Source organism: Nipponia nippon, unplaced genomic scaffold (assembly GCF_047370975.1).
Source record: "Nipponia nippon isolate SJK-2023a ecotype South Korea unplaced genomic scaffold, ASM4737097v1 scaffold_46, whole genome shotgun sequence".
Lineage (NCBI taxonomy): Eukaryota > Metazoa > Chordata > Aves > Pelecaniformes > Threskiornithidae > Nipponia > Nipponia nippon.
Window position 1 is genome coordinate 281,817 of NW_028262365.1, and position 19,787 is coordinate 301,603.

The 19,787-nt window shown below is 69.7% G+C and overlaps 1 protein-coding gene across 2 annotated transcripts in view; it reads right to left on the reverse strand.

Annotated features, from left to right (window-relative positions):
• RYR1 (ryanodine receptor 1) overlaps positions 1–19,787 on the reverse strand; it is a 61,456-nt gene that overhangs the window by 35,357 nt on the left and 6,312 nt on the right. For both annotated transcript variants that reach the window (XM_087729613.1, XM_087729612.1), the window contains exons 7-35: positions 19,440–19,533; positions 19,255–19,348; positions 19,058–19,132; positions 18,251–18,407; positions 17,465–17,629; positions 17,105–17,226; positions 16,570–16,756; positions 15,754–15,889; positions 15,473–15,568; positions 15,047–15,165; positions 14,832–14,965; positions 13,431–13,672; positions 12,345–12,537; positions 11,769–11,988; positions 10,978–11,082; positions 10,287–10,390; positions 9,588–9,671; positions 8,886–9,045; positions 8,145–8,292; positions 7,102–7,307; positions 6,225–6,399; positions 5,942–6,150; positions 4,852–5,228; positions 4,618–4,744; positions 3,884–4,044; positions 2,772–2,937; positions 2,561–2,647; positions 1,957–2,183; positions 285–1,110 (exon numbers count right to left, since the gene is read on the reverse strand). In XM_087729613.1, the coding sequence (XP_087585739.1) occupies positions 285–1,110; positions 1,957–2,183; positions 2,561–2,647; positions 2,772–2,937; positions 3,884–4,044; positions 4,618–4,744; positions 4,852–5,228; positions 5,942–6,150; positions 6,225–6,399; positions 7,102–7,307; positions 8,145–8,292; positions 8,886–9,045; positions 9,588–9,671; positions 10,287–10,390; positions 10,978–11,082; positions 11,769–11,988; positions 12,345–12,537; positions 13,431–13,672; positions 14,832–14,965; positions 15,047–15,165; positions 15,473–15,568; positions 15,754–15,889; positions 16,570–16,756; positions 17,105–17,226; positions 17,465–17,629; positions 18,251–18,407; positions 19,058–19,132; positions 19,255–19,348; positions 19,440–19,533 (5,196 nt within the window). The remainder of the gene's footprint in view (positions 1–284; positions 1,111–1,956; positions 2,184–2,560; positions 2,648–2,771; positions 2,938–3,883; positions 4,045–4,617; positions 4,745–4,851; positions 5,229–5,941; positions 6,151–6,224; positions 6,400–7,101; positions 7,308–8,144; positions 8,293–8,885; positions 9,046–9,587; positions 9,672–10,286; positions 10,391–10,977; positions 11,083–11,768; positions 11,989–12,344; positions 12,538–13,430; positions 13,673–14,831; positions 14,966–15,046; positions 15,166–15,472; positions 15,569–15,753; positions 15,890–16,569; positions 16,757–17,104; positions 17,227–17,464; positions 17,630–18,250; positions 18,408–19,057; positions 19,133–19,254; positions 19,349–19,439; positions 19,534–19,787) is intronic.

Consider the following 19,787-nt stretch of genomic DNA (forward strand, 5'->3'; position numbering starts at 1 on the left):
CGCCCGCGGCGTCAGTGGGGGACGCGGGGGGACACGGGACCCCAAAGCAGGGGGACAGGGGGCAAGGGGGGAGCCCAGGGGTGCTGTCACCTGGGATGACGGGGGAGCTGGGAGTGCGGCTTGGGGGTCCCTGGGGATGGAAGCTGGGGACGGGGACAGTGGCTGCACCCAGGGAAGGGGACACGGGGCAGGGACCCCAGGGAGGGGACACGGGGACAGGCACCCCGGGGCAGGGACCTGGACCAGCCGGGGCTGTGACAGCCCCCCGGGGAGGGTCCCCTCACCTGCAGCTTGACCGACTCAGGTAGCTTCATCTGCAGCAGCCCTTCCTCCAGCCCTTCCTCCTCCTCCTCCTCCTTCTCCTCTTCCTCCTCCTCCATCTCCCCTGCCTCGATGGCCTTCCTTCGCGCCTCCTCCTCCTCCTCCTCCTCGCCGTCGGCCGAGGCATTCCGCCGGGGCTCCCCGAAGACCCTGGGCTCGATCATCCGGAGGACGCGGCGCACGTCCTCATCCCCCAGCGCACCCACGGCCAGCAGCGCTGACACCAGCTTCAGCACCGGCACCAGCTGGAATTCCACGCTGCCGCCCACGGGGTCCCGGGCGTGGGGTCCCCCCCCGGCCACCGCCTCCGCCAGCATCCGGATGGCCCGAGCCCCCAAAGCCCCCAAGGGGATCCCGGGACTGAGCAGCGCCCGCCCGCCGCCGGCCGCCAAGACAAAACAAGGCTCAGCGAAATGGGGTTGGGGTCGCAAACAGGCGCTGGGACCCACGCCGGGGGGTCCGGGTGCTCGCCCGCCGTCGGGGAAGAGGGTGATGCTCTTGGTGGCTTCGGTCATGGGGATGATGAACTCGGCGCTCATGGAGGCGCGGGCGCGCTGGGCGGCGTCGAGGTGCATGGCCAGCAGCAGGTCGTAGTAACCGGCGCGCAGCGGCCCCGGCAGCTCGGGGCTCTCGATGGCGAAGAGGAGCTGCGCCTGGTCGACGTGGCTGCAGAGCGCGTGGGCCACCCGGTTGTTCCCCAGGGCGCAGACGGCGCAGTACAGCTTCAGCGTGTGCCACTGGAACCGCAGCAGCTCCAGCTGCTCCGACAGCTCCATGATGTCGATGCATCTGGGGGGGGACACGCGGGGGTCAGCATGGGGCGCCTGGGTCCCCTGGGGATGGGACCCTGGGGACACGACACCCAGATCTCCTGGGGATGGGACCCTGGGGACACGGTATCCTAGGTCGACTGGGGATGGGACACCCAGATCTCCTGGGGACAGGTCCCCTGGATCCCCCAGGGATGGGATCCTGGGGACATGGTATCCTAGGTCTCCTGGGGATGGGACCCCTGGGTCCCCAGGTCTCCTGGGGACAGGTCCCCTGCATCCCCCGGGGATGGGATCCTGGGGACACAACATCCTAGGTCTCCTGGGGATGGGACTCCTGGGTATGGGACGCCCAGGTCTCCTCGGGATGGGACCCTGGGGTGCCCTGGGGATGGGACACCCAGGTCTCCTGGGGACAGGTCCACTGGGTGTCCTGGGGATGCGATCTTGGGGACAGGTCCCCCAGGGACCCTGGGGATGGGATGACTGTGTGCCCTGGGGATGGGTCCTTGGGGTTCCTTGGGGGTACAACCCTTGGGTCCCTGAGGGATGGGACATCTGGGATCTCCTGGGGCAGGACCCTGGGGTCCCGTGGGGGTACAACACCAAGATCCCCTGGGGACGGGACCCCTGAGTGCCCAGGAGATGGGACACAACATCAGGGTCCCCTCAGGGCAGGACATATGGGTGTCCCCTGGGAGCAGGACATGCGGGTCCTCTGGGACACAATGCCGGGGACCCCTGGGGCAAGACGTCGGGGTCTCCCAGGGGAAGGACACCCTGGTCCCCTGGGTGGCAGGACACCAGGATGCTGGGGTCCCCGGGGTGGGGACGGGGGCACCAGGGGAGGACAGGGGTCCCCAACCTGTTCTCCTCGGGGATGTGGAGGGCCATCATGACGAGGGGCTCGGTGCACTCCACCACCCAGCCCTGCCGCTCGCCCAGGCGGCTGGTCTCCACGGCCAGGAACTCGTTGGGCATGCGGCTCCAGGTGACGGGCGTCAGGAGCTGGATGGCCAACCGCGGCGGGCACTGCGGCTCTGGGTTCTTCCGCTCGCTGCTGAACATGGCGGCCGAGATGGGCATGATGTTCTGTGGGGACATGGGGGGCGTGAGATGGGGGGGAACCCAGGTGGCTGGGATGCCTGCTGCCCCTCCAGAGACTCCCACCACCCCCAGGGGTCCAGGTTCCCCTTGATCCATCCTGTAGACCCCAAGACCCCCCTGGAGATCACCCCCACCCCCAGGGGTCCAAGTTCCCCTTGGTCCATCCTGTAGACCCCAGAACCCTCCATAGACGTCCCTACCTCCCCAGTGGTCCCAGTTCCTCTTAGTCTATCCTATAAACCTGAAGAGCCCCAGTACCCCCAGGGGTCCAGCTGCCCCTTGGTCCACCCTGGAGACCCCGCTGTCTCCCCATAGACCCTACTGCCTCCCCCAAGAGCGACGTGGGGGGACCCAGGCATCACCTTGAGCTTGCCCAGCTCAAACTGGATGACGTTCTGGCTGGTGGGGAGGGCGAAGACGGCCGGGAAGAGCTTGGTATTGGGTTCCACCTGCACGGACGAAGCCGCTGAGACCAGCGATGGAGTTGCCGAGCCCCCGGGATGGGGACAGGACCCCCCAGCCCTTGCGGGGGTCATGGGGGTTCAAGGAGGGAGGTGGAGGGGGTCGTCCCACCTGGAAGAAGGTGTTGATCTCCTTGCCGTTGGCGGTGAAGGTCATGAGGCCGGTGGCCAGGTCCACCAAGCAGCCGATGACCAGGTCGGTGTGGCTGACCCGCGCCTGCTGCGTGGTGCTGGCGAACTCCCCCCCCCACACCATGTAGCAGTTGCTCCGCTTGATGCTGCGGGAGGCAAAAGGGGGGTCCTGGGGGGGGGACGACAACCTTCCCCATCGCCCCCCAAGGGACCCCCAGGTCCTGGACCCTTTCCCCATCGCCCCCCAAGGGACCCCGGGTCCCGGACCCCTTCCCCATTGCCCCTCAGGTGCCGGACCCCTTCCCCATTGCCCCCCAAGGGACCCCCAGGTCCCTTCCCCATCGCCCCCCCGGGTCCCAGATCCCTTCCCCATCGCCCCCCAGGTCCCAGACCCCTTCCCCATCACCCCCGGGTCCCAGACCCCTTCCCCATCGCCCCCCAAGGGATCCCCATGTCCCAGACCCCTTCCCCATTGCCCCCCAGGTCCCAGACCCCTTCCCCATCGCCCCCCAAGGGATCCCCATGTCCCAGACCCCTTCCCCATTGCCCCCCAGGTCCCAGACCCCTTCCCCATCGCCCCCCAAGGGACCCCCGGGTCCCAGACCCCTTCCCCATTGCCCCCCAGGTCCCAGACCCCTTCCCCATCGCCCCCCGGGTCCCAGACCCCTTCCCCATCGCCCCCCAAGGGATCCCCATGTCCCAGACCCTTTTCCCATCGCCCCCCCGGGCCCCAGACCCCTTCCCCATTGTCCCCCAGGTCCCAGACCCCTTCCCCATCGCTCCCCCGGGTCCCAGACCCCTTCCCCATTGCCTCCCGGGTCCCAGACTCCTTCCCCATTGCCCCCCAGGTTCCAGACCCCTTTCCCATCGCCCCCCAGGTCCCAGACCCCTTCCCCATTGCCCCCCAGGTCCCAGACCCCTTCCCCATTGCCTCCCAGTCCCGGACCCCTTCCCCATTGCCTCCTGGGTCCCAGATCCCTTCCCCATCGCCCCCCAAGGGACCCCCGGGTCCCGGACCCCTTCCCCATCGCCCCCCGCATATCCCAGTTTGGGGGTCCCAGTTTGGGGGTCCCCGTCACCCCCCTGCGGTACCTGTCATGCACATTGCCCTTGTCATCGCCCATGGTGACGGTGACGGTGCGGACGCGGGAGAGGTCGAAGGCAGGGTCATGCTGGTGGAAGTCGGGGGTCACCCAGCCCACCCAGACGCTGGAGGGCTCCTGCCCCGCGAAGATCCGCACCGAGTAGTAGTACTGGGGGGGGGGGGGAGGTCGGGGGGGGCGGGGGGGCCGTGGGGCGTGGCGATGGGGACAGGGACCGCAGGGATGGAGGTGGGGATGCAGGGATGGGGGACAGAGACAGGGATGCAGGCGCAGGGGAGAGAAACGAGGACAGGGATGGGGGAATGGGGGACAGGATGGGGATGCAGGGATGGGGATGCAGAGATGGGGGACAGGGATGGAGGAATGGGGGACAGGATGAGGATGCAGGAATGGGGATGGGGATGCAGGGACGGGGGACACAATGGGGACAGGGATGCAGGGATGCAGACAGGATGGGGATGGGGAATGCAGGAATAGAGTTAGGGGATGCAGGGATGGGGAACGAGATGGGGGACGGGGATGGAGACACAGATGCAGGGATGGGGGACGGAGATGGAGACAGGGATGCAGGGATGGGGACCACGGGGACAGGGACAGCGGGGTACGGGTGGGATGGGGGTGCTGGGACGGGTACCACGGGGTGCTGGGGTGGGCGTCAGGGTGCCAAACCGAGGGACGGGAACAGCGGGATGGGGGTTTTGGCGGGGGGCACCCCCCACCTACCGTGGTGGTGTTCATGATGACCTCGGGGTCGTCACGCTCGTCGGGGACCACGTCCTCCTCGAGGCGGGGGACGGTGGGGACCACGGGGGGGGGCGCGAAAGGCGTCTTCCTGGCCTTGAACAGGAACCTGGGGGGCACGGGGGGGGTGAGGGGCCCTGCATACCCCACGGCCGTGTCCCCCAGGACCCCCTGGGGCCATGCCCCCCAAAACCCCACCATGGGGTCCCTGCTCACCCCCTCCGGGTCTTGCCCTTCTCGGTGGTTGCATCCTTCTCGTTCTCGGCGTGGGGCTGGTCCCGGGGGGCCGGGGTGGCGGGACCCCCCCCGGGCCCCTTCTCGCCCTCACCCTCGCCCTCAGGGTGCCGGGGCCCGGCCGAGCGACGCAGGCGCTCGAATTCGGAGAGGGGTTCGAGGCCGGCATCGTCGGGGGGCTCGGGGGGCGCCTGGGGCAGGGGGGTGGCCCCGGGGGTGCAGCGGAAGCGGGGATGGAACTGGACGGGGAGGCTGAGGCGGAGGAAGAGGAGCTCGGGCGAGGCGGCCGGGGAGCCGGGGGCACGGTGGGCCAGCCGCAGGCACGGCGGCGTCTCCACCGTCCCGTCCATCCGCGTCACCTGCGGGGACCCCCCCGGGGAGGTGTCACAGCCGAGGCATGGGGGCTGCGCCCGGGGACCCCAGGGTGATGGGCGTCCTCCCGGGGTGGGGACCCAGAGGGACTGGGGACCCCTCAGGGATGGGCGTTACCCCATTGTAGGGACCAGAGACCCCTCCGAGATGGGCATCACCCCATCATGGGGACCCTCAGGTATTGGGGACCCCACAAGGACATGCATCGCTAACTTGGGGACACCCAGGGACCCCTTACGCCCTGGGACCCTGCAGAGATGTGCATCACCCAGCCCTGGGGACGCCCTGAATCTGGGGACCCCGACACTGTGCATCATCTGGCCCCGGGGACCCCACAGCACCATGCATCACCCAGCCCTGGGGACCCTCCGGGACCCCCTGCCCCCAGGGACCCCTGCCACCAAGCACCACCCAGCCCTGGGGACCCTCGGGGACCCTCCGGGACCCCCTGCCCCCAGGGACCCTGCACCACCCAGCCCTGGGGACCCTCGGGGACCCCCAGGGACCCCCTGCCCCCAGGGACCCTGCATTGCCCAGCCCTGGGGACCCTCAGGGACCACCCCTCATCGGGGGACCACCCCTCATCGGGGGACCCCCCCTGGCACTGTGCAGCACCCATCCCCAGGGACCCTCATGCCCGGGGGACTCCCCTGCCCCCGCGGCCCACCCCACCCCACGCAAGCCCCCCCTACGCCCTGACCTCCAGCTGGGGGTGGTCGGGGGGCACTGGGACGAACTGGGGGAGGCTCTTGCTGAACCAGAGGGTGATGGGGCGCTTCATGTTGATGGCAAAGGGCTCGTAGCCCTCCTGCAGCCCGCAGATGCTGAAGAACCGCAGGCTGCCCACCTCCTGCCCCAGGTTCAGCCGCCCCTCCTGCTCCAGCCCCAGGCTGCACACCGGCACGAAGCCTGTGGCGGGAGGCGGGGGTCAGCGCCCGGAGCCCCCCGCGCTCCCCCGGGCCCCCCGCCCCGCCCCGTCTCACCCTCGCCCACGTCGAAGTCCTTGAAGGCCAGCTCGGAGCCAGCGTCGCTGATGAGGACCTCGCCGTTGAGGGTGAAGGTGATGTGGCTCTCGGTCAGGTCGATCATGCAGCCCACCACGTCCCCCGCCTGCCAGGTCCGGCCGAAGGGCTCGCTGCCCACGTGCCAGCGCTGCGCCTGGGGAGGGGGACACGGCGTGGGGGGTCGGGGGGGACCCGGGGGCAGCAGGGGCAGCGGGGGCATTTGGGGACCAAGGGGATCAAGGGCAAGGGGGGACCCAGGAGACATGGTGGCATTTGGGGACCAGGGGGGACCAGGGGGACCTGGGGTGATGGGGAACCGGGGGGGGACAGGGGCAATGGGGGACCCAGGAGACTTGGGGCAAGGGGGGCATTTGGGGACCGGGGGGACCTGCGGCGATGGGGGCATATGGGGGACCCAGCAGGGACCAGGGGCACTGGGGGTCCCAGGGGCCCTGGGGCATGGGTGGCATTTGGGGACCGGAGGGGGCCTGGGGTATCAGGGGCTATGGGGGTCCCAGTGGGCTCTGGGAGTCCCAAGGAGGAGGGCTACAGGGGTCCCAGGGGAGTAGGGGGGTCCTGGGGGGTTGTACGGGGTTCCCAGGGGGCTATGGGGGTCCCGGGGGAGCATGGGGGTCCCAGGGGGGCTAAGAGGGTCCCAGGGGGGTCCCAGGGGAGTATGGGGGGCCCTGGGGGAAGTATAGGGGTCCTGGGAGGGGCTCAGGGCTGCCAGGGGGCCTGGGGAGCAATGGGGGTCCCAGGGGGGTCTGGGGGTCCCGGGGAAGAATATGAGGGTCCTGGGGGGGAGTATGGGGGTCCCAGGGGGGAATGGGGGTCCCGGGGCGCTGTGGGGTCTCACCCGGTGCCCGTTGAAGACATAGGCGAGGTCGTCGGCGCCCAGCTCAGTGTCGGGGCGCAGGTTGGGGCGCGCCCAGCCCACCCGCATCTCCCCGGTGGTGACGGCCTCGAACTCGAAGTACCACTTGCCGGCCCGCACCGCGTAGCTGCGCTCCGCCCGGAAGATGCGGGATTTGTCCCCCCGGCCCCGCGGCACCCCCTGGGCGGCTGGGGGGGCACAGGGTGTCAGCACCCCCACGGCACCCTGCACCCCCAGCGGCACCCTGCACCCTCAAACAGCACCCTACACCCCCTAACATCCTCCCTGCACCCCCAAAATGGAACCCTGCACCCCTAAATTGCACCCTGCATCCTCAAACTGCATCCTGCATCCTCCCTGCACCCCCAAACAGCACCCTGCATCCTCCCTGCACCCCCAAAATGGAACCCTGCACCCCCAAAGGGCACCCCGCATCCTCCCTGCAACCCCAACAGCACCCTGCATCCTCCCTGCAGCCTTGAATGGCACCTGCATCCTCAAACAGCACCCTACACTCTCTCTGCACCCCAAAATGGCACGCTGCATTCTCCCTGCTCCCCCAAACAGCACCCTGCATCCTCAAACCGTGCTCTGCATCCTCTCTGCACCCCAAAACAGCACCCTGCATCCTCCCTGCACCTCTGAAGAGCACCCTGCACCCCCAAAGGGCACCCTGCATCCTCCCTGCACCCTTGAATGGCACCTGCATCCTCAAACAGCACCCTACACTCTCTCTGCACCCCAAAACAGCACCCTGCATCCTCCCTGCACCTCTGAAGAGCACCCTGAACCCCCAAAGGGCACCCTGCATCCTCCCTGCACCCCCAAACAGCACCCTACACCCTCCCTGCACCCTTGAATGGCACCTGCATCCTCAAATGGCACCCTACACTCTCTCTGCGCCCCAAAACAGCACCCTGCATCCTCCCTGCACCCCCAAAACGGAACCCTGTCCCCCTCAAGGGCACCCTGTCCCCTCCTGCCCCCCCCAAGGGCACCCTGCGCCCCCCCAGCCCCGCGCTCACGGCTCTCCTGGTCGGGCGGCTCGATGTTGTAGCCGTAGCCGAGCAGGGTGCGCACGGCCTGGCACAGGCTCTCCCGGTTGGTCCTCTTGGTGCGCTCGTCCAGGAGGTGGTAGGGCACCAGCCGCGGGTTCCGCTTGTTCTTGATGTCCTGGGGACACGGAGACACCGCCACCGTCGGCATGGGGACATGGGGACACTGCCATGGGCATGGGGACACCGCCACCGTGGGCATGGGGGCACCACCATAGGCATGGGGACATGGCGACACTGCCATCGTGAGCATGGGGGCACTGCCATGGGCATGGGGACACCACCATAGGTGGGGGGACATGGGGACGCCGTCACCGTGGGCACGGGGACATCACCATGGGCACGGGGACATGGGGACATCACCACCGTGGGCACGGAGGCGCTGCCATGGGCATGGGGACACCACCATGGGCATGGGGACATGGGGACGCTGCCACCATGGGCATGAGGGCGCTGCCACGGGCACGGGGACACCACCATGGGCGCAGGGAGCGTGGGGACACCAGCACTGGGGGCACGGGGACAAGAGGACACCCGCAGCCCTGACCACGGGGACGAGGGGATGCAGAGCGCCCACGGGCACAGGGACACGGGGAGGGGCGCAGAGGAACCTCAACCACGAGCATGGGGAGAGGTGGGCGAGGGGACGCGGGGACCAGAGCGGTGCCGGGGGACGCGGGGGACGCGGGGGGCGCGGGGTCGGGGTCCCACCTGGAGGGTGCTGTAGGTCCAGCCCTGCTGGACGCGGTCGCGGGCCCAGACGTTGTGCCCGTTCTCGGCCAGGCGGTCGACCAGCGTCAGCTGCGCCGGCGTCAGCTTGACGTGGGCCAGGTCCAGCGGCGCCGGCTTGTACCCGTTGGACATGGTGTACCTGGGGGGCACGCCGCAGCCCCGCTGGCACCCCAAACCGGACCCCAAACCGGGACCCCCTCCAGCGACCCCAAACTAGGACCCCAAACTGGGAACCCCTTCCAGAGATACCCCCAAACTAGGAACCCCCTCCAAAGACACACACCCCCCTCCAGAGAACCCCAAACTGGGAACCCTAAACTGGGAACCCCCTCCAGAGACCCTCCCCTCCAGAGAACCCCAAACTGGGACCCCTAAACTGGGAATCCCCAAACTGGGACCCCCCTCCAGAGACCAACAAATTGGAACCCCCAAACTAGGACCCCCTCCAGAGACCCCAAACTGGGACCCCTGCCAACCAAGGACCCCAACCCTGGGAACCCCTAGCTGGGACCCCCAGTTGAGACCCCCAAGTTGCAGAACCCCCAACCAGGGACCCCCCGACCCATCAACCCCCTGACAAAGACCCCCAAATCCCCCCTCAAACCAGTAACAGCCCCGCTCCCTCAAACTGGGACTCCCAGCCCCTGCCCCAGCGGCTTTCGGGCCCCCCCCCACACCCACGTTTTGGGGAGTTTGATCTTTTTGAGGTTCTCCTCCGCTTTCTCGTCGGCCATGCCCACGTGGCAGCCCAGCGCCAGCAGGGTCCTGGGGGGCACGGGGTGAGGGGGACCCCAAAACCCAGCCCCCCCTTGGGGGGGGGCACAGCATGGGGGGACCCCAAAACCCAGCCCCCAGCCCCTCCTGTGGGGGCACAGCATGGGGGGACCCCAAAACCCAGCCCCACCTGGAGGGGTGTAGGGTGAGGAGGACCCCAAAACCCAGCCCCAAACTCAGCCACATCCAGGGAGCACAACATGGGGGGACCCCAAAACCCAGCCACATCCAGGGGACACAGTGTAAGGGAGGGGACCCCAGAACCCAGCCCCAGCCCAGTTTGGGGGAACATGGCAAGAGGGGGGACCCCAAAACTCAGTCCCAGCCCAATCTGGAGGGCCATGGCAAGGGGGGGACCCCAAAGCCCAGCCCTAGCCCAGTCTGGAGGGCCATGGCAAGGGGGGGACCCCAAAACCCAGTCCCAGCCCAGTCTGGAGGGCCATGGCAAGGGGGGAGACCCCAAAACCCAGTCCCAGCCCAGTCTGGAGGGCCATGGCAAGGGGGGGGACCCCAAAACCCAGCCCCAGCCCAGTCTGGAGGGCCATGGCAAGGGGGGACCCCAAAGCCCAGCCCCAGCTCCGCTCCGCAGCCCCTGGCCCCCCTCACTTGAGGGTCTCCCCCGACATCTGGAGGTTGTAGCTGCGCTCGGGCTCGGGCAGGCTGTGGAAGCTCAGCAGGCAGGGGTGCAGCCGCTGGTTGTCGTCCCGGATCTGGGGGGGCCGCGGGGTCAGCACCCCCCGGGGGGACCCCAAACCCCGGCGGGGATGGGAAGGGGGCCCCTGCTGTGGCACTGGGGGGGTCCCACTGCACCCCAAGGGTTTGGGGGGGCTCGGGGGGGTCCCACTGCCCCCCAAAGGGTCTCAGGGGGTCCCACTGCACCCCAGGGGGGCTCAGGAGAATATCAGGGGGTCCCAGGAGTGTTGAGGGGCTCAGGGGGGCTCAGTGCACCCCAGGGGGGCTCAGGGGCTCCTACTGCACCCCAGGGACATCGGGGGGGGCTTAGGGGGTCCCACCGCAGCCCAGGGGGGCTCAGGGGCTCCCAGGAGGGTTCGGGATGCTCAGGGGGTCCCACCACACCCCAGGGGGGCTCAGGGGCTCCCAGGAGGGTTCGGGATGCTCAGGGGGTCCCATCGCAGCCCAGGGGGGCTCAGGGGCTCCCAGGAGGGTTCGGGATGCTCAGGGGGTCCCACCACAGCCCAAGGGGGCTCAGGGGGTCCCAGGAGGGCTGGGGATGCTCAGGGGGTCCCACCACACCCCAGGGGCTCTGGGGGTGCTGGGGGGCCCCGGGGGGACTCACGGGGCCGTAGGTCCAGCCCTGCTCGATGCGGGTCAGGGCCCAGAGCTCGTGGATGTTCTCCGCCAGCTTCTCCCGGATGCGCTCCAGGTGGGGGGGCAGCACGATCTGGGGGGGCAGGGGGTGGGCACCCCAAAACCAGCACCCTAAATCCCCCAGCCTCCTGCACCCCAAAACCGGCACCCCAAATCCCCCCAGCCTCCCGCACACCAAACTCCTGCCTGGGCACCCCTAACCCTCTCTGTCTCCCAGCACCCCAAACCCCCATCCAAGCCCCCCAGCACCCCAAATCTCCATCCAAGCCCCCCACACCCCAAGCCCCCCAGCACCCAAACCCCCACTCAAGCACCCCAAATGTCCATCCAAGCCCCTCCAAACCCCTCAGCACCCAAACCCCCATCCAAGCACCCCAGCACCCCCATCCAAGCCCCCCAAGCCCCCCAGCACCCAAACCCCCACCCAAGCACCCCAAATCTCCACCCAAGCCCCCCAAGCCCCCCAGCACCCAAATCTCCCCCAAGCACCCGCAAGCCCCCAGCACCCCAAGCCTTCCAGCATCCCAAGCTCCAAACCACACCCCCCAAATCTCCACCCAAGCCCCCCAGCACCCAAACCCCCACCCAAACACCCCAAATCTCCACCCAAGCATCCCCAAGCCCCCAGCCCCCAAGCCTCCCAGCATCCCAAGCTCCCACCCAAGCCCCCCAGCACCCAACCCCCCCCAAGCCCCCCAAATTGCCACCCAAGCCCCCCAAATCACCACCCAAGCTCCCCCTGTGGAAGCCCCCCCCCACCTGGAGGGTGTCGACGGGGCAGGGGGTGAAGGCGGTGTGGGGCAGGGCCTGGGTGGGCCCCAGGAGGCTGCGGGTGCCGGGGGGTCCCTCGCCCCGGTACGCCTTGATGGGCTCCAGCCGCAGGCGCTCGCGGGGCAGCAGGGCCTCGGCGCAGGGCGAGTACCCGGGGGGGGGCAAGAACTGGAACTCCCCGTGGCGGCCCCCCAGCAGGAACCGCAGCCTGGGGGGGGGGCACGGCGGCGTCGGCACCCCGCCAGCACCCCCAGGCTCATGGCAGCCCCCCAGCACCCCTCCAGCCCCCCAGCATCCCTCCAGTATCCCCCCCAGCCCCCCAACATCCCCCCAGAACCCTCTCAGCCCCTCAACATCCCCCCAGAACCCTCTCAGCCCCCCAACATCCCCCCAGCCCCCCAACATCCCCCCAGAATCCCCCCAGCCCCCCAACATCCCCCCAGAACCCTCTCAGCCCCCCCAGCAAGCAGAGGAGCACAGACCCCCGGGGCCCCTCGGCACCCCCCCTCCATCCCCCCGGGGTGGGGGGACGCAGGGCACCCCCGGGGTCCCCCCCGGCCTCACTTGACGCCGGCGGAGAAGCTGGCGACGGGGGAGAAGAGGGTGTCGAGGTTGAAGCTCTCGAGGACGCCCTGGACGGGGCAGCCGTTGATGCGGAAAGAGGCGCTGGGCACCCCCAGGTCCAGGCAGCAGCTGACCACGTCCCCGGCCCCCAGCGCCCGCCGCTGCGGCGAGGCCACCGCCCGTGCCACCCCGCCTGCGGGACACGCCGGGGCACCGGGGTCACGCCGGGGCACTGATGGGGGACACGCGCCGGGGGAACGGGCCACGGCACCGGGGGACGCGCTGGGGCGTGTGCCGTGGCACTGGGGACACGTTGGGGGACATGCTGTGGCCCTGGGGACGCATCGGGGGGCAGGGGGACACGTTGGGGGACATGCCGTGGCCCTGGGGATGCGTCAGGGGACAGGGGACGCACCAGGGGACGTGCCACCTGCCACGGCGCTGGGGGACATGCTGTGGCACGTGCCGTGGCACGGGGGGGACATGCTGTGGCACTAGGGATGTGCCGGGGGACAGGGGGACATGTTGGGGGACATGCCATGGCCCTGGGGACATGTCTGGGGACAGGGGACGTGCCAGGGGACATGCCATGTGCCATAGCATCGGGGGATGCACTGTGGCATGTGCCGCAGCACTGGGGACATGGGGACATGTTGGGGGACACGCCATGTGCTGTGGCACCAGGGGACGCGCTGTGGCATGTGCCGTGACATGGGGGACACGCTAGGGGACATGCCAGGGGACAGGGGACACACCGGGAGACACGCTGTGGCACCGGGGACACATTGGGAGACATGCAGTGATACCAGGGGGCACGCTGGGGGACATGTTGTGGCACCAGGGACACGCCAGGGGACAGGGGGACACGGCAGGGGACACGCTGGGACACTCGGGGGGACATGCCAGGGGACACACGCCACGATACCGGGGGACATGCTGGGGGACACGCCGTGGCACCGGGGACGTGGCGGGGGGCACACCGGGGGTCGGGGGCACGGCAGGGGACACGCTGTGGCACCCGGGGACACCCCGGAGGGGTCCACGCACGAGGGGGGTCCACGCACGAGGGGTCCACGCCCGCGGTACCTGTCCAGAGGTGGAGGCCGTCGAAGGCGAAGGAGCAGAGGTCGTCGCCGGCGCCATTGCCCCCCCAGCCCTCGCCGCCCCCCGGGTAGGGGCTGTAGCCCCCGGCCGCCGCCCAGCCCACCCGCAGGTGGGTGGGCTGCGCCGTCAGGAAGGGCTGCACCCGCTCCACCGCCACCTCGAAGTACCACTTGCTGTACTGCGTCGAGCCCTCGTGCGTCCCCAGGAAGATGTTGGGGCGCACGCTGCGGCAGGGAGGGGGGGTCAGAGACAGGGACCCCCCCGGGAGCGCCCAGAGACCCCCAGGAGCATCCCAAGGGCACCCAGAAACCTCCAGGAGCACCCCAAGACCCCCAGGAGCATCCCATGGGCACCCAGAGACCCCCTGGAGCACCCAGAGACCCCCAGGATCACCCCATGGGCACCCACAGACCCCCAGGAGCATCCCAAGGGCACCCAGAGACCCCCTGGAGCACCCAGAGACCCCCAGGATCACCCCATGGGCACCCACAGACCCCCAGGAGCATCCCAAGGGCACCCAGAAACCTCCAGGAGCACCCCAAGACCCCCAGGAGCATCCCATGGGCACCCAGAGACCCCCTGGGGCACCCAGAGACCCCCTTGAGCACCCAGAGACCCCCAGGATCACCCCATGGGCACCCAGAGACCCCCCAGGAGCATCCCAAGGGCACCCAGAAACCCCCAGGAGCATCCCATGGGCACCCAGAGACCCCTGGGGCACCCAGAGACCCCCTCGAGCACCCAGAGACCCTCTGGGGCACCCAGAGACCCCCTCGAGCACCCCATGGGCACCCAGAGACGCCCAGGAGCATCCCAAGACCACCCAGAAACCTCCAGGAGCACCCCATGGGCACCCAGAGACACCCAGGAGCACCTAGAGACCCCCAGGAGCATCCCATGGGCACCCAGAGACCCCCAGGAGCACCCAGAGACCCCCAGGAGACCCCAGGGCTCCCCAAAGGCCCCCAGGAGCCCCTCAAGACCACCCAGGAGCAACCCAAGGGTCTTCAGGACCTCCCAGGAGCACCCCAAGACCCCCAGGAGCACCCCAAGATCCTCCAGGACCTCCCAGGAGCATCCCAGGGGCAGCCAGGAGCCCTCCAGGATTCTCCAGGACCCCTCCAAGTCCCACAGGAGCACCCCAAGTCCTGCAGGAGCACCCCAAGGACAACCAGAACCCCTCCAAGACCCCCGGGAACATCTCAAGGTCCTCCAAGAGCACCCCGTGGCCCTTCAGGACCTGCCAGGAGCACCCCAAGGACAACCAGGACCCCTCCAAGACCCCTGGGAACATCTCAAGGTCCTCCAGGAGCACCCCGTGGTCCTTCAGGACTTCCCAGGACCCCCAGGAGCACCCAAGGCCCCCCAGGACCCCCCACCCACCTGGTGACGTAGTTGACCAGCCCAGTCTGGAGCAGCAGGTCCCGCCGGGGCAGGAGGTTCTCGGTGATGAGGTTCTGGTTGGAGCGGACGGCCACGGCGTTGCAGACGCAGAGGGAGCAGAGCACATCCAGCACCTAGGGAGGACACAGGACACGCCTGAACACGCCTGCACATGCGTGTGCGTGCCCCGCCCCGGGGAGAGGACCCCTCCTCACCTTGTGGTTGCGGCCGTGCTTGTCCAGGAGGGAAATGATGGATTTGATGTGGTTCTCCTGGATGATGTTGAGGACCTCAGGGCTCTCGATGAGGACGCAGTACAGCACCTCCAGGATGCCTGCGGGAGGGACCCCAGCCCCACATGAGGGTCCTCGGCCCCATAGGAAGGTCCTCAGCCCCATATGAGGGTCCTCAGCCTCATGCAAGGGTCTCCAGCTCCACAAGAAGGTCCTTAGCCCCTGTGCAAGGGTCCTTAGCCCCATAGGAAGGTCCCAGCCCCTGTTGCAAGGGTCCCCAGCCCCCATGCAAGGGTCTCCAGCCCCATAGGAAGGTCCTCAGCCCCCATGCAAGGGTCCCCAGCCCCTGTGCAAGGGTCCCCAGCCCCACATGAAGTCCCCCAGCCCCACAGCGAGGTCCCCGCTGACCCGAGGATGCCTCCAGCCGGTCCAGCTTGCTGACCAGCCAGTCCAGGTTGGTGGAGAAGAGGGCGCAGTTGGCGCGGTTCCCCCGGATCAGCGAAGCTGGGGGGGCAAAAGGGGGTCAGGGCCTCCATCCTGCCCCATAGCACCCTGTCCTGCCTCACAGCCCCCCCCATAGCCCCCGTCCTGCCCCACAGCGCCCCATCCGCCCACCCAGCAGCTCGTAGAGCAGGTTGACGTCCTGCCCCACAGCCCCCACCCCGCCCCACAGCGCCCCATCCGCCCACCCAGCAGCTCGTAGAGGAGGTTGACGATCTTCTTCCAGGAGGCGGCCGCCTCCTCGCCCGCGAACTCGGCGAAGTGGGCGGCCGTGCTGTAGACGTTCAGGCGGTCGATGCAGTTCAGCACCAGTGTGATCATGCCCTGAGGCCACGGGGAGGGTCACGCCGCGCCCCCCGCTGACTGCATGGCCCCCACGGCAGCCCCTGGCCCCACAAGCACCCCCCAGCCCCAGGACCCCCCCGCAACCCCCAGCCCCACGATACCCCTGCATCCCACATCCCTGGGGAGCATCCCACAGCCCTGGGAGCATCCTGCAGCCCCGGGAGCATCCCGCAGCCCCAGGACCCCCTGCAGCCCCCAGGCCCAGCTGCCCCCTGCATCCCCGGGAGCATCCCGCATCCCCAGGAGCATCCCACACCCCCAGGAGCATCCCCCAGTCCCAGGTCCCCCCGCAGCCCCCAGCCCCGGGAGCATCCCCCAGCCCCAAGCCCCAGGAACATCCCTCATCCCCGGAAGCATCCCTCATCCCTGGGAGCATCCCGCACCCCCAGGCCCCCCGCAGCCCCCAGCAGCATCCCGCATCCCTAGGAGCATCCTGCCACCCCAGGTCTCCCGCAGCCCCTCGCCCCAGGAGCATCCCTCATTCCCAGGAGCATCCCGCCACCCCAGGCCCCCCGCAGCCCCCTGCAGCCCCCCGCCCCAGGAGCATCCCTCATTCCCAGGAGCATCCCGCACCCCCAGCCCCCCCGCAGCCCCCAGCCCCGGAGCATCCCACATCCCCGGGAGCACCCCGCCGCCCCAGGCCCCCCGCCGGCTCCCACCTCCTGCTGGAAGAGGTTCTGGCGGCCCCGCAGGGCCCGCAGCCAGCTCTGCCGCTGGTCGTGCTGCAGCTCGGCCGGGGGGGGCTGGAAATACCCGATCAGGTCCTGCAGGCTCAGGATGACGTCGGCGATGGGCAGCTGGGGGGGGGCGCCCCCCCTGCCCCTCCCGCTCAGGCTGTCCAGGCTCCTGGGGGGCACGGCGGGGTCAGACCCCCCAGCACCCCCTGCCACGAATCGCCGTGGCCCCACACCCACCCCACGGCCTTGTCCCCCCCCAGCCCCACTGCGGGACCCCCCAGTCCCATTATGTGTCCCCCAGCCCCATACAGGACGCCCCAGCCCCATTGTGGGACCCCCCAGCCCCATTGCGTGCCCCTCAGCCCCATGCAGGACCCCCCCAGCCCCGTACCCCCTCCCAGACCCCCCATTCCCGATGAAGTGCCCGTAGAGCCCCGCCATCCTATAGAGCATCCCCAGCCCCATGACCCCACCCCCCAGCCCCCCCAGCCCCCCATAGCCCCCCACGGCCCCCCACCTGATGAAGTGCCCGTAGAGCCCGGCCGTGCTGTAGACCATCCGCGCCGCCTGTGATTCCTGGCGCTGGGAGCGGGTGAGGGAGAGCGCGTCGTCCATGTGCCCCTCCTGGTGCAGGATGGCCTGGGGGGGACGGGGGGTCAGAGAGGGGGGCACCCCCAGGGACCGGACCGGCGCCCCCCAGCAACCCCCCAGTGCCCCCAGAGAGCCCATAGCCCCCAAAGATGCCCCAGAGACCCCTGGGGTCACCCTAGTGCCTCTCGGAGACCCCCCAAGACCCCCAAAGATGCCCCAAAGACCCCCGGAGACACCCTAGTGCCTCTCGGAGACCCCCAAAGACCCCGGCCCCCGAGCCCCTCACCTTCCTCTTGAGCACCCCGAGGCGCATGGCCTTGGTGTCGGCGGCGGCGTAGGTGAGCCAGAGCCCGCTGGCCACGTGCTGCACGAAGCAGAGGGACTCCCCGTACTTGATCTCGGGGGTCCCCATCCCCTCCACGTCCCGCTTGGCCACCACCTCCAGCTTCTCCTGCGGGGGGGATCGGGGTGTCAGGGGACCCGCAGGGGGACGGGGACCCACAGGGGGACAGGGACGGGAACCAGGATCCACACGGGGACCGAGATGGGGACAGGGATGGGGACAGGGACCTGCACAGGGACTGGGATGGGGACTGGGATCCACATGGGGACCGGGATGGGGACAGGGACCTGCACAGGGACTGGATGGGGACAGGGATCCACACGGGGACCGGGATGATGACTGGGATGGGGACAGGGCCGTGCACAGGGACAGGGATGGGGACAGGGACCTGCACAGGGACTGGGATCCACACGGGGACCGGGATAGGGACAGGGATTGGCACCCGGATGGGGACCAGGAAGGGGTCAGGACCAGGATGGGGACCCAAATGGGGACGAGGACCAGGATGGGACCGGGACAGGGACTGGGACAGGCAGGGGGACCAGGATGGGGACCGGCACAGGGATGGGACCAGGATGCGGACCCAAAAGGGGACAGGACAGGGACCTCCTGCCACCCCAACACCCAGGGCACCTGAGCCACCCCACCCCTTGGGGCCACCCGGACCACCCCGCGCCCCCCGAGACCGGGTGCCCCCGCCGGCCGGAGCCCCCCGTCCCCGTCGCCCACCTTGGAGGCGCGGAAGCAGAAGGCGGAGGCGCGGGTGTTGGCGGCGGCCGCCTCCACCACGGCCAGGCCCTTGTCCTCCGTCAGCGCCAGGTAGCGGCCCGTGGTGACGTGCCGCAGGCGGAAGGGCTGGCCCCACTTCAGGTGGCTCCCGCTCCAGCTGGGGGGGACACGATGCGTCACCAGGGGCCGGGGGGCACGGCGCGGGGATGCGGGGACGGGTGCCGGGGACGTGGGGACACGGGGGGGACAGCATCGGGATGCAGGGATGGGTCCCAGGGATGCAGGGATGGGTCACAGGGGTGTGGGGACATGGGGGACACAGGGTGGGGATGCAGGGATGGGTCACAGGGACACGGGGACACAGCATCGGGATGCAGGGATGGGTCCCAGTGATGCAGGGATGGGTCCCGAGGACGTGGGGACGCAGGGGACAGTGCAGGGATGCAGGGATGGGTCCCAGGGATGCAGGGATGGGTCCCAGGGACGTGGGGACACAGCATCGGGATGCAGGGATAGGTCCCAGGGATGCAGGGATGGGTCCTAGGGACATGGGGACACAGGGGATGCAGCATCGGGATGCAGGGATGGGTCACAGGGACACAGGACCGCAGCATTGGGATGCAGGGATGGGTTAAAGGGATGCAGGGGTGGGTCCCAGGGATGCAGGGATGGGTCCTGGGGACGTGGGGACACAGGGGACAGTGCAGGGATGGGTCCCGGGGACGTGGGGCCACCGGGGACGCAGCCCAGGGAGCCCGGGCCAACGCGCAGGCGGCCGCGGCCCAGGGACCCCCGGGCCCCCCGTACCTGATGCGCAGGGGCTCCAGGCGCCAGAGGGACCTGGCGTGGGTGCAGACGCCTCCTCCCTCGTAGTTCACCACGCTGCTGCGGGGACGAGGCCGCTCAGGCTGGGGGGGGGAGGGGGACCCCCAGGGGACCCCGAGGGGACCCCCTGCCGCCCCCCACCCCAAACCAGCGGGGACCCCGGTGGCCGGGCCCCCCACCTGCGCTCCTCGCCCTGCTCCGGCGCGGAGGTGGTCAGGCACTCGTCCATGTGGCCGTGGAAGAGGCGCATGACGTGGCCGCCCGTCACGTAGCCTGGGGACACCGGGGTGGGGGTCAGGGTGGGGGGGACCCAGGCGGCCGGGCGCCCCCCCACCCCACCCCGGGGTCCCCCCGCAGCGCCCACCTTCCTCGGAGCCGGAGCAGATGGGGTTCATGTTCCAGAGGGTTTGCATGAAGGAGGCGTCCGCCTGCAGCTCCCCGCTCGCCGTCGAGAGGTGCTGGGGACGGGCGTGGCACGGGCGTGGCACGGGTGTGGCACGGGCGTGGCACGGGGGGACCCAGGCACCCGGGTCTGCAACCCCCCTCCCCCCCAAAGCACGGACCCCCAACACACGTGCGAGGGCTGGCACGAGGACGGGGAACCCGGGGGTGAAGAGCAGGGCTCGGTGGTGCACGCTCGCACGCCCCTCGCACGCTGGAGCTTGCTCGTGCACGCACCGGTGCTCACCTGGGCACGCGCACGGCCCTCGCA